Raw genomic sequence first — 13,182 nt, 5'->3', positions numbered from 1 at the left:
CCAGTAGAAAACAAGTCAAAGAGGTTTAGATCGAAATGAGGGTGAGTGAATGATGCCAGAATTTGTATTTTTTGGGTCAACTGTCATGACTTTTTAATTTAAACATGTTTTGAAAATGTTTACTTCATCCTTTTCCTCTTTATCATCAGTATTTGCTAAATTCAGCCATGAGAGAGAAAGATGTCAGCAAAAGCTGTCATGCTTAGACACCAACAGAGAGCGGTTTCTGCCATTCTGGTGTTAAATTCCTCCTCAAATGAAGCTGAAGCCAAAGGGTTGAAGGAGTTCAACTGTCGTGCAAATGGATTGCTATGGATTAATCAAGTATACAGCACTGAGAAACCCTTCTCAGGGAAATGAATGGATGGAAAATCTCAGCTGTGATTGAACCACAACCAATTTCATCCTTGGGAATTAAGGAACACTTCAGTCAAAATATCTTGCGAGTTGGGTTTTAGAGCTTGGAGATTATACCAAATTAGAGTCGTTTTCATCTACGCCTGCATATTAGCAGTAAACAGCGTAGCGGTCCCTAAGGGAACAACATCATTTCATAAGTTCGATAATGACAGAGAACTGCTGCCAGCTCGACCCTGCACATGTTCACTGAGAAAACCCAAACCCTATTGCAATGCCAAGTTTGATGTGGCTGAAGGACCTAATTCAGAGGATGAACTTCGCCCTAGCTGTAAATGAATTGCTGTATTCTGAGCGTTGTTGAGAGGTTAGGGTGGAGTGGGGACGACCATAGCAGGTGCGGTAGCATGAGAATTGCACATTCAGCAAGAAGAAACCCCAAAGCTCTGAATTTTCAATGCAAAGTTAGGTTTTGGCTGCAATCTCGCTTTTGACACCAAAGTGACAACCCGCTACTGAAGCACAAAGACTGCACATGAATCTTTCTTCACAGAGAAGTGACACACATTTTTCTGGCAGCCTGTAATGCAGATCTGTTGCACCTATGTGGCACAAAAGCTTGGCACGCTTTTGCGTTTCCTCTTGCATCAAATCTTCAAAGGTCCCATTTCAAATCTTGCTGGGATATAGCGGGGCGCTCATATAACCAAACACATCTGGACTCACCACAAGTCCTGGGAGGCCCTGCAAGCACCACAAGGTCAGCCATATTGTCAGAGACTCAAAAAACATGGCCTTGCTAAGAGGCTAATAACTGGGTTCTTTGATACAGTAATGATGATATTATTAGGGAGTATTTAGTCTCGCAAAACCACATATTTGAAGAATAAAGTCTAGTTTGCTTTGTAGCTTCTTACAGAAAACAGCATATTGTTGATTGATATGTAAACAGTCAACCACTTTTCAGTTAGTTTGGGTTAATCTAAAATAGTTGATAGCAAAAAACTAAAGTGTCAGTCCAAAACACAAGACTTACAATGTGAATTTTTGTCTTTCCAAAATAATAGAATATTATATATTATAAATAATAGAATATTATAATATTAGGGGGGCCTATATAGAATTTCAGAGAAAGAAACTTAGGCATGCTTGTGCATAGTTTACATATGTTTGCCACGTTTTATGGTAGCACTAAATGCCTCAAACAAAGCTATTTTAAGCCTCTAACCTGGCAAAGTCTACTTATTAATTCCTCCTCAAAGACCTTCATTTAATCAATTCAGAACCGAACCTAATGACTTTCCGTTAACAGTTCTCTCACATTCTTTCCTCAGAGCGGTCAAATATTCTGACGGTGTTTTCTGCACTACAATTTACTGCACAACCGCTAGTGACTCTACAGCGCGATATACAGGTGTAGGTGATTAACCTATGTCCGATTACTGAACAAATGACTCTTTTTAGTTGGATCTTTTTAACGAATCATAGACATACAGCACAACCATGGCCGGACTTACCCTTGGGCTTGAGTGGGCTGCAGCCCATGGGCCCCTTGTTGGGGGCCCCGCCTTTGCCCGTTTACGTTTGTTTGTTTTGTTCGTTATATGCCAGTCAGAATTCAGAAATTATTTGCCGCATTTCTTTCCACTGCGCACGGAAGATCTAAACGGGCCAGCCGGGGCTACAACTACAGCCTTCGAGGCCACAATCAAACAGCATAAACTGGTATTTATGATTATTTCAAATAGAAGAAGGACACACGTATTGAATCGCGTCTGCACCGATTGGTTTGTTATCACATGGATACTTTAAACAGCTCCATTAAGCCTTTAGCCCCAAAGAGCACACATTTAGAAAGTGATAATGATACATTCTCAAATGTTCACTCCTCATTTCTTTACAGAGGATGATTCTATATTACTATATATTAATGTTCCACTAAATTATGCGATCATCTGATGAGATTTGAGTGTTCTCTCTCGTCTTAGCTACTGCCATTCCCATAGTGGGGATGAAATGTCATCAAAATTATTTTAAATAAAAAATAGCAATTTAATGAGTTTCTGTTTTTATAACATAGCTATGCCTATGATATAGGACTTAGCCTATCACACAAACAAGAGTCCTGTTTTTTTTTTCTCGAATATCTGCACAATCGCAAATGTACAATAAACAACAACTTACAGAGTAACTTTCGGACACAAAATTCAGTTTTGCTCCGTCAGAAAGAAAATAGAACAAACAGCAGAACCGCTGCATCTCCAAACAACAGTGTTTTGTTCCTCAGCATTACACGGACCAGCAAATGATTCAATCAGGCTATAAGTACAGTCGTTTGCAAAGTTAAATGAATCAGCTTTTTAAACGAATCAGTTGATTCAACTGACTCATTAAGACCCTCACTCATTAAGTCACTTGCTGCCTCCTACTGGCAGTTGTAGTTTCATATTTAAAAAAGGAGCTTATTTCATTTTTGCAATCATTTAATATTTCTACATTAAAATGTTATGTTTAAACTTAACATTTATGCACAATGCATCAATGAATTTAGTTGATAGTGATTTCATTTGATTGTTTATAGCCAGCGTGTCTTTTTATTCGATTGAATTTATTGATTCAATAAGAACCTGACATAAGAGGACACCGATATGACAATAACTTTTATAATACTAATAAGCCAACATCTCTGGCTTTTTTTTTTTCAGGGTTTTGATCTCTCAACTGAGAGAACACATCTTGTTTATTATATTATAATGAATATTTAATATTACATTTAAACTTTGACTATAGCCTAGACATGTTGCATATTAACTGTACTATTTATGAACCTCAAAGCATATGTTTGTATATTTTGTGTTACTCCATAATGATGTTCTATTTGAGGGCATTTGTAGTATAGGTATAGGGCCCAAACATACCCTCAAGCCCAGGGGCCCCCGTCCCCCTAAGTCCTGCCCTGAGCACAACCACTGTGTTCCGTTTGCTGAACAATGACTCTTATGAGTCGATTCTTTTAAATGAATCATAAACATTGAGCGCAACCACTGTATTCCGTTTCCTGAACAATGATTCTTATGATTCGATTTTTAATGAATCATAAACATGGAGCACAACCAATGTATTCCGTTTCCTGAACAATCACTCTTATGACTTGATTCATTTGAATGAATCATAAACATAGAGCGAAACCAGTGTCGTCCTCTTATGAGGAGTCATTCTTTTAAATGAATAAAACAAAATTCAAATTTACAATTTTAAAATTAAGTTGTTGTACAGTAAGTGAGACTTCAGTGAGTGTAGTTACTGACTGGTTATTCACATAACACCTCATGAGTTTTGTCAGTAGCCTAGTATTTTATGAAAATGTGTTCGTTGTTGCTTAGTATTCATTATATATAGGCTAGTTAATGGCAGTGATTTATTTAATTAATTAAATGTGTTTTAGACAAAATGAACTCTTTTGGCAATGGAATTGCATTTTATTACCTCAAAGTAGTAAAATAATAATTAATAGGTCTGTTCATGAACTAAATTTATGAAATTCTATATGATTCCCATTGATAAGCATGAACATGACTTGTTTTCACGTTTTCTTTTTCAGGTATACTATAAAGCCGTCCCTTGGCATTACTGGCCACAAGCAGCTCAGCTACAGTAGCCATAAATGGTTTCAAACTACACTGTAAGCTCACAGACAAACTTAGAAGTTGTTTATCCAAAGGTGAGGGATCACATTCAGCCTCTACTTATTTTGAATAAGGCACATTAAACTCCCTCAGGATTTAAGGAACATTGTAATTGAACAAATCCCCTATAAGAAGCTGTGAGCAGGGCCGTGCGGTGCAGGATCTGAAAAAGATTGGATGTTTTCCTATAGATCATCTTAGCATAAAGTGCTGGAAACCATGCCAAATGAGGAGGAACAGCTGTGTTAAAAAAGATCCCTTTAACAACTGACAACATTTTCTCTCGAAATTAATGATTATGTGGAGACACAGACAGTGACAAATTGGCCGCTAAGGGTTTCAGTTTCAGCTTTATTGAGAAAACAGAGGAGAGAGAGATAGAGAGAGAGTGTGTGAGCACGTTCTCCAGGGAGCGCATTGATCCGACAGTTCACTTGGTTTGTATTTTTCCCATTTACAGTGCGAGGGTCCGACCCAGTGACCCGGCAGAGTCCATCCTGAATACAGAGGAGGAATAAATAAATAAATTAAACTGCGGATAGTTGGAGAATGTTTGTGAGCTCAAGAAAGCGAGCAGACACGCGCTGAAAACAAATATACGGAAACACTGAACCAATGTAGACACTGATTATTAAACAGGCACATGGAGTAACAAGTAAGATGGTGAGCTTAGCTGTTCTGTACTACAGTGTGTAAAGTTAGCTAAATGTGATAAAAACCTCCATCTGGGGAAGTGCTCAGCTGGAAACATGAATCATAAAGAAAGCAAATCATGTTTTGTATTTCCAAAAATGAAAAATGCTGCATGCAACGTGAGCGAGCTGTTCTACATGTGATAGAGTGATAGTTTGAAAGGCACTGTGCCTGCTAATGTGGGCGCTAATGCGTGTATTAGCGTGGCTGTCGTGTGGGCGCTAATGAGGCTTTAGCGTGTTTGTTGTTACAGAACAAATGAAATAAACAGTTTATAAACTGAGAAACCATTCAGGCATACTTTGTTTTCTGAGCTGATGATTCAAAAAAGAAGTTCATGAGTGATTCATTTGCTTCAGATTCATTTCCTGTTCTGGCGAAGAGGAGAGCAGAGATTTGAACAGACAATCTAATGACAACTAGATAAAGGCTTTATGTGTCTTTGTGAAAGATAACACATGCTAAATTTATCAACTGGAATCTCTGGCATGTAAATCCGAGTTTTTGTCCTAACCAGCCAGTCAGTTACCATAATTAGGCTACTAAATGACAACTCGGTTAAAAGAAATAGTTTTGTATTACTGGTTTTCCATGTTAAGGAATCTGCACGAGAATTTTAATCTTTTTTTTAAAAGCTTTTTTCATTTTTGGGGGGTAGGATAAGATTTAGGAAAAGCAGCGTGAGAAAGGAGTAGCTGTATTGCATAGAGAGCTTGATAACGTGGCTTGGTTTGAAAAGATTTTTTTCTTCTCCCTTGCTTTTTTTTGCCGCGTTTTTCCCTCTGCATCACTAGGGTGCTGCCACAAGTGTGTGTGAGTGTGTGTGTGGTCTTCATTAAAGACCCTGCTCGACAGGACTTAAAATCCGGCTAATCAGCACTCACTTATTCAGGCCAAATAAACCCAGGACTTTTCCTAAAACGCAAAGAAATGTGGGAGGGAGAGAGCTAACAGAAGCCTTTAGCCAGAGTCAAGATTTGCTACTGACAAAGCCATTGAGATAAAGCACTAGGACGCACCCACTTGTGGCCATCGCGCACATAAATAAGCAATTTTCATAATTTTTGTGCACAGTCAAAGCAAATTAGGATCATAAAAGACAGCTTGCTAAATTAAAGGTTGTTCCTTTGAACTCAAATTGGGAAAGACGTTTAAATCATCTAATGGATGGAACAGATTTGCCTGCATTTTCTCTCTCTCTCTCTTTCTCTCAAACACGCACCACTGTGTGAAACTTTCCCATGAGAACAGCTCAGAAAACAAAGTCCTGCCCGTTTTCGTACACCCGTCACAAAACAACCAGCGAGGTATCCCAGCAACAGTGTTCTGCATATGAGGCAAGACGAAATATGAACGAATTATGACAATTAAACCTCAGAAAGTCTCTAGCTCTAAGCTGATTTCCTTTCCTGCAAACAAAATATTAAGTATTTTTCATCTCTATTTCACAGAGTAATTCAAATAATATTATAACGTGCTGCTCGCAGCAAATTTTTCCATTATAAACAAATACAAAATAAAACAAAACACCCAAAATCCTACTTTAAGAAGACCAACTGAGGGAGGAGGGGTTGTGGGAACAGTGTGCTTGAGGCCAACCCACAGTGACCTCTGACCTCCGGACTGCTACAAATGCTCCCTGACTGACCCAGTGGGTGGAGCTCCTGCCTGTCACTCACATTTGGACACGCCCCCTTCGGGATGCATCATTCAATGCCTCTTTTTTGTCTTCTTATTTCAGTGTGCACCTTTAAATATGCACTGTATAAATAGACACACACACAAAGGCCGTCTGAGTATGGGAGAGAAGCGAGGGAACTTCCAAAGGGAACACAAAATTACAAGTGGGGAATTGAAGTCAGAACAAGTCTGATTGTATCTCGAGTCTTATTATTAGTCTAGGCGCACCTTTCTGTGAAGCTTCAATAATGGCGGCGGCAGCTGGCTGAGTATATTAATAGATAAACCATTTGAGCAGGTATAGCTCAGAATCTGTCATATTGCTTTTGATGTTTGGAAACACTGAAAATGTACAATTCAATGGGTAAATACATCAGACTTTCGAAGTGGTCCGCATATGCAGTTGACCGATAGCTCCTCAGTCTCGTCTCGAAATAAAGCAACCGTCCCTGCGGATATAAATACAATTTTACATTTGAGTGCTCGGTTGATTCCCCCGCCTGTGTCTTTCAACGACGGCCCTTCTCCCATTGCTCAACCTTGTTGAACAAGCTCGGAACGTGTGCGCAGCTGCGTACGTGTGTCTACTGCAGTTTTAGGTAGCTGGGAATGGAGTAGTTGAACATTAGAAAGTCCAGTTTGTAGAGTTGGTACAGCTGGCCTTGCTGCTGAGAGCTGATGTTGTTGAAAAACATGGCTGCCATTTGGTCGGTGGTACGGGTGGATTTGGCGTACGTCGGGAAGTGCAAGGAGTCGCCCACCCCTGCCAGTTTGAGCACGTAGTTGGCGTCCTCCTCCAGAGTCTCGTACTTGCCCACCAGGTCGTAGTGGATGTGGCAGGGGTGGCAGAGCGAGTAGACCGTCTGCCAGTGTTCGTTGAGTGGAGCTTCTCTCTGAGTGCCCGGGTCCACCAGGTACTCAGCGAACTCTTGGAACTTCACGTCGGCACCGCTCTGCAGGGCCTCGGTTGTTGCGTTCTTGCGGTACCGCCGCACGATCTTCGTCCCGTAGCGTTTGTGAAACGAGGTGTTGTATCGAAGCGTGAATTTGTTGCGGTAGGCCGACACCAACCGCTCGAAGGGCTCGCGCACGAAGAGGAACTTGAGGTAGCTCTTGAGCCGGTGGTTGATGTCGGGAATGCTGTATTGGTTGAGGGTCTTGAGGTTGGAGGGCACGTGGGCCTCGTTCGACGGGATCTCCATGGGGTCGCTGTACTTGCCCCGGCCGCTCAGCACCATCATGACTCGCTTCCAGTTGGTGCAGGCCACCTTGGGGACGTAGCAGTAGATGAGCTCGTGCTCCTCGTCCACCACTAGGTGCTTGAGGTCGCTGGGAGTCAGGACGCGGCGCTTGCGGCTGGACACGCTGTGGGCGCGACATGTGTCTGCCACCTGATCCCGCCGGGCCTGATGCAACACCGCCGCCGCAGAGAACTCGGCCTGAGAAAGAGAAGAAGAAAAGGTGATGGTATTAATGTGAAAACCAATAAATTAGGTTGAATGGTTGAACATAGCTCTGGTGCATCCAGTTCTGCTCCTGGAGGGCCAATGTCCTGAGGAGTTTAACTCCAACCAGGTCCAACACACTTGGCTGGAAGTTTCTAGTGAGTCTGAAGATCTTGATTGCTTTGGTTCAGGTGTGTTTAATTAAGTTTGGAGCTAAACTCTGCAGGACAGTGGCCCTCCAGGACCCGGTTTGGACACCCTTGGCATAGCTATAGCAATGCCAAGGTCATGGGTTTGATTCTTAGGAAATGCGTGAACTGATAAAATGTAGACATTCAATGCAATGTAAGTGGCTTTGGATAAAAGCGTCAGCCAAATGCATAAACTCATTTCCAATGTGCCATTTATAGCACTGTAAAGACCATACAGTAAATCAGCAGGCTGCCATAAAGGGGAAAGTTTTGCGCCAGACAATATTATTAAAATCTTAGCTTAAATCCTCTACAGAAGGGACACTTAATTCTGCTTCCAGAGATCTTCCATCCTGCCATTCTTAGTTTTAACCCTTTAAGTTTTAATGCAACATCCTGTCATTTCAAATAATAAGTGTGTTTAATTAGAGTAACTTAACTTTGAAGAAAGGTAGATCTGTGTGAGAAAAATATTAAAATATCCTAAGTAAATAATTGACTATACTGTCACCATACTGAAGCCAAAGCAAATTATTAAAATCTTATCTCGAGATTGAGCTGACTTTGATTTCCTACTTTTTATAACTATGACTGTCAATAAAATTACATGAGAATTTTGACACATTTTTAAAAATACAAAATTAAAGTTTAATTTTAAATTAACTTTTACAATCTTAAAAAAACATACATTTTGATATAAGATACTGTGCCTCATTTTGGCCAAATTATAACAATAATCTTTGCGGATAAAACAATCCCAGAATGCACTGCACTGAGGGAAAAATGAATCCAAGACGGCTGATAAAGGTGAGAGGAATATTGTAAAAATACTTTCCAAATGAGTTTAATCTAATTAAAATGGACTATTTCGTCCAATATTTGTGCATGATATTTGTATGCTTTCTGTTATCACATAAATGTCAAATTCTATTGCAGTCAGTTGTAAGTCTTCCAGCGAGCAGTGCTATTTTGTGGTGTTTATCCTATTAAAGAGTGCTCTTAAAATTCTGAACTTCTTCCACTCTGTAACAAAAGCAGTGAACACACACCATCACATCGCACCACATCAAACAAACCCAAGACTTGTGAAAAGTACCGCTGAAGGCCTGAGGCAGTGAAAGTGGAATCTTGCTGAGCTGTTTTGACCCATCTTCTCAATAGGGGCCAAAAGTTAAAGGTCAGTCTTACAGGTCAGTGGTGAATTTATGACTAACAATGCAGTATTTAGCATATATGCAGGATGTTTTCTAGTCATTCAGACATGCACTGGAATACTGGAAATTCTATCTATCTATCTATCTATCTATCTATCTATCTATCTATCTATCTATCTATCTATCTATCTTTTTGTGTGAACTATTCCCATTTGAGATATCTTTAGTAGTTGAAATCGATATTTCTAGCTCTGGTTTCACTCGGTTTCATCAAGTTTCTTCATGTTGGATGTAATCTAACATTTACAAAGAGAACAGCACTGTGCACTTCTCCAAAATCATTATTCAAACCTACCGCCACCCACATACTCTGTCTGTGTGTGTTTGTGTGTGTGTGTGTGTGTGTGTGTGTCTCAGCCTCTTTCGCTCTCTTTTATACACCCCCACTCTCATCAGTTTAAGCACTGTATTCCAGTGGAATTTTCCCAAGAGTTTGTGGCCAGTATCTCCGACAGGTTCTAAGATTCCTTGAATAAAGAGCCACTGCATCACCTTTTTAGCAGATAAATTAATATGGAAACTGAAACCATGTCTTTGCAGATACAGAATGCAAGATTATGTTGTGTAAACATTTAGTCTTAAAGGGACAGTTCACGCAAAAATTTACATTTTGTCATTTTCTCTGCCTCATGCCATTCCAAATCTTTATGACTTGCTTTCTTCTGCAAAATGTCTTTCTTTAGTCTTCTGCAGCTTTGTAAAATATATCACAAAAGTCCTGGTATTTTACTTTTATGGTGCTTTTTGTAATTTTTAAAGCTTGTTACCATTCATCTCTATCTGCTTTCTTTTTACGGAAAAGAGCAGCATTAACATTCAACTAAACATCTACTTTTGTGTTCCACGGATGGAAGAAAGTCATACAGGTTTGGAATTTGGGGGGGTAAATGATGACAATTTAAATTTTTGCATGAGCTATTCCTTTACATTTTAAAAGTTTATAGGAGACAGTCAGCATGAAAGAATTAATTGCAATAAATAATCATAATGAAATTTACTCTCTCTTCCACTCAGTAGCTCCGTAAAATTGTTAAAACTACACACTGAGCCTCATCAGTAGCAGGAGAGTGTCTGTATTTGGCAGAGCCGTTCAAAACGCTGAGAGCTTTTCTGGGAAGCGCAGTCTCTTTATACATATATATCTAATGATACAGTGTCCACTCCACTAACTCCAGTTCTTCTCAGGACTTTGGTAATAGAAAACCTTGATATAAAAGCTCTGCCCTGAACTCCATTATGCAGGGGTATAGATAGGAGAAATGGGGTCGCAAGAGGTAAAAAAAGGAGGTGAAGAGTGGTAAATGTGAGGCAAATTAAGGTGGGATGGCTCCTGGTTTAGCCACTTTTCTCTTTCACTGAAAAACCTCTGCAGGTCCATTTTCTACAATCCTGTTTTCTGCTATTTTTCATGCCTTCCTCTCTCTCTGATCTGTAATGCAATCGACCATGGCGTCTCCACAACAGTACATCCACAGGGCCGGTTCAAAGCACAGAGAGTGTGTGATTGTGAGCTGTGTGTTGAGAGGACTAATAGCTACACATGTCAATGACCAAAGCTACGTTCACTCAGTCTGTGTTTAGGATTGAAAGTCATGTTTACCAACAGATGTGACTCAAATAGCCCTGTTCATACAACAGCTTACAGAAGCATCTCCATTACTGTCTGTATGAACAAATACCTGAAGTCACGCTCCTTTGCTGTTGTCACAATAGCTATGAATAATGCCTGTGATCACAGTAATGAAATTAAATAACAGAGATTGTATTTCCATAATACTAGAAAATAGTGGTCAACCGATATATATACAGTGGCGTGAAAAGGTTTTTGCCCCCTTCCTGTTTTTTTAATTTTTTGCATATTTGTCACACTTAAAATATTCAGATCATCAAACAAATTTTTATATTACACAAAGATAATGCAAGTAAATACAAAATGCAGTTTTTAAATTATTATTTAATTTGAAGCTTCAGGACCTGGACAACTTGCCATAGTTGACGGAACCATGAATTCTGCACTCAATTTTATTGCATCTAAATTATAAACATTTCCTACAGATATATTTCATCAATTATTTTCCTGATTATTTTTTACAATAATTTTTCTAAATAAATATTATATAAAAGAAAATTGTATTGCAGGGCAGCAATGTTGTGCATCTAACTTCGAATTTATCAAGTCAGGTCCAAATATTTGTTTCATATAGATTAACTGATCAAATAAATTATTTTAAATATTTTCATAAATATGTAAAACAAATATTAACTTTATTGCAGCAATGTTGTGCATCTAAAGTATAAATCATTTTATTACAGAAATATTTTTATTGCGTTTTTATTACATAATTTTTTCAAATTGATTAATTTTTGAATTATTTCTTTTTAAAATATTTAAGTAAATGTTATATAAAAAATTTATTGCAGCAGTGTTGTACATCTATAATTATTTGAACATTATATAATTATATTATTAATTTTCAAAATACTTTAGTAAACATTTTGTAATCATTTTTTATTGCTGCAATGTTGTGCAACTGTAAAATCATGTGATACACACACACTTTTCCGCCACTCATCTCTTCTCTCTAAAATAGTGGCTATAAAAAAACATTGATTGACCGCTAGAGTCTTCACAATAAACAAAAAAAACTTGAACGTACCATCAAAATTCATATCTGAGTTCAGAATATTTAAATGAGTCACTTTGTTTATAGTATGTGGTTGTTTATAACTGAACCGTGTGTGAAAAGAACCAGACTGAGCACTGTATCCTAACTTAGGCTATACCGTCCACAGGTTTTGTAATCTATTCCCGCTTGTTTCTCTCCTGCGCTCACACAGATCCAGCATCAATCTTCAACACGCACTTTCATCTCGTTATCACAGAGCAGACAACGATGCTAAGATATATGGGCTTTCTCTCGGCCTATCTTTCTTTGTTTCTCTCCCTCAGTATCTCTCTCTCTCTCTCTCTCTCTCAGACATGAACCCATATAGTTAAAGAAACACCCACTGATGTCTCACTGAAAGTTCGCTGCTTTTTAGGAGATTGATTCTCGGTCACTCAGGTTATGATTTGACCCTGTGACCGCGACGACCTCAGAAGCTCTCAGACGAGCTCTTATAAGTGTGAGATGAATTATTAAAGAAAGTCAAAGCCTTGCCTCTCTCATCCTTTCCTCCATCTGTCCTCATGCTGAGATTTGTCATCCATTTATATGAGCTCAGAGAGGGAGATTAGCACACTCAAAGGGCTGAAGTTTAACTCAGAAAATAAATTTGATTTCCTTACTGGAGACCTCCACAATAAAATGAAAAGACAGTAAAATTTTCTGAATTAGATTCAAATCAGTCTGCACTTCTGTTCGCATAAGATATGCATTAACATTTATATTATATTATATTATAACACACATGTAATATGGTAATGTTATATAAAAAAAATGTGGTAACACTTTACTTAAAGCCTTTATGTATAAGTAGGTTTCATGCATTAATTACGCCTTTGTAATGCACATTATAATGCATTGTATAATCTCATGAATAATTGTAACCATGGTTAATACATTATAACACTTATCAATTCATTGTTACACTATGCATTTTAAAATCAGTTATAATTATTTACACATGATCAATAATTATAATGCATTATACCTTTTAATAACCCTTTATAATGTATTATACATAAAGGCTTTAAGTAAAGTGTTAGCAAAATGGTAAATGTAAATTATTTTTGTGATCAAAGCTGAATTTTCAGCATCATTACTCCAGTCTTCAGTGTCACATGATCCTTCAGAAATCATTCAAATATGCTATTAAATCAAATATTATGATTTGTTATTGGTATTCAATTATTAACAGTGCTTCTTATTGTTATCAATGCTGAAAACAATTTTTCCTTATTTGGGGGGGGGGG

The 13,182-nt window shown here is 38.4% G+C and overlaps 1 protein-coding gene across 2 annotated transcripts in view; it reads right to left on the bottom strand.

Annotated features, from left to right (window-relative positions):
• Positions 1-4,374: 4,374 nt before the first annotated feature.
• The window catches only part of LOC107592229 (carbohydrate sulfotransferase 11), a 48,528-nt gene continuing 39,720 nt past the window's right edge, over positions 4,375-13,182 (bottom strand). For both annotated transcript variants that reach the window (XM_016281645.1, XM_016281644.1), the window contains exon 3: positions 4,375-7,855. In XM_016281645.1, the coding sequence (XP_016137131.1) occupies positions 7,001-7,855 (855 nt within the window). In that variant the 3' untranslated portion in view covers positions 4,375-7,000. The remainder of the gene's footprint in view (positions 7,856-13,182) is intronic.

Source organism: Sinocyclocheilus grahami, unplaced genomic scaffold, assembly GCF_001515645.1.
Source record: "Sinocyclocheilus grahami isolate Dianchi unplaced genomic scaffold, SAMN03320097.WGS_v1.1 scaffold151.1, whole genome shotgun sequence".
NCBI classification, from domain to species: domain Eukaryota; kingdom Metazoa; phylum Chordata; class Actinopteri; order Cypriniformes; family Cyprinidae; genus Sinocyclocheilus; species Sinocyclocheilus grahami.
Note: the sequence above shows the minus strand (reverse complement) of the source record. Positions and strands in the feature narration are given on the sequence as shown.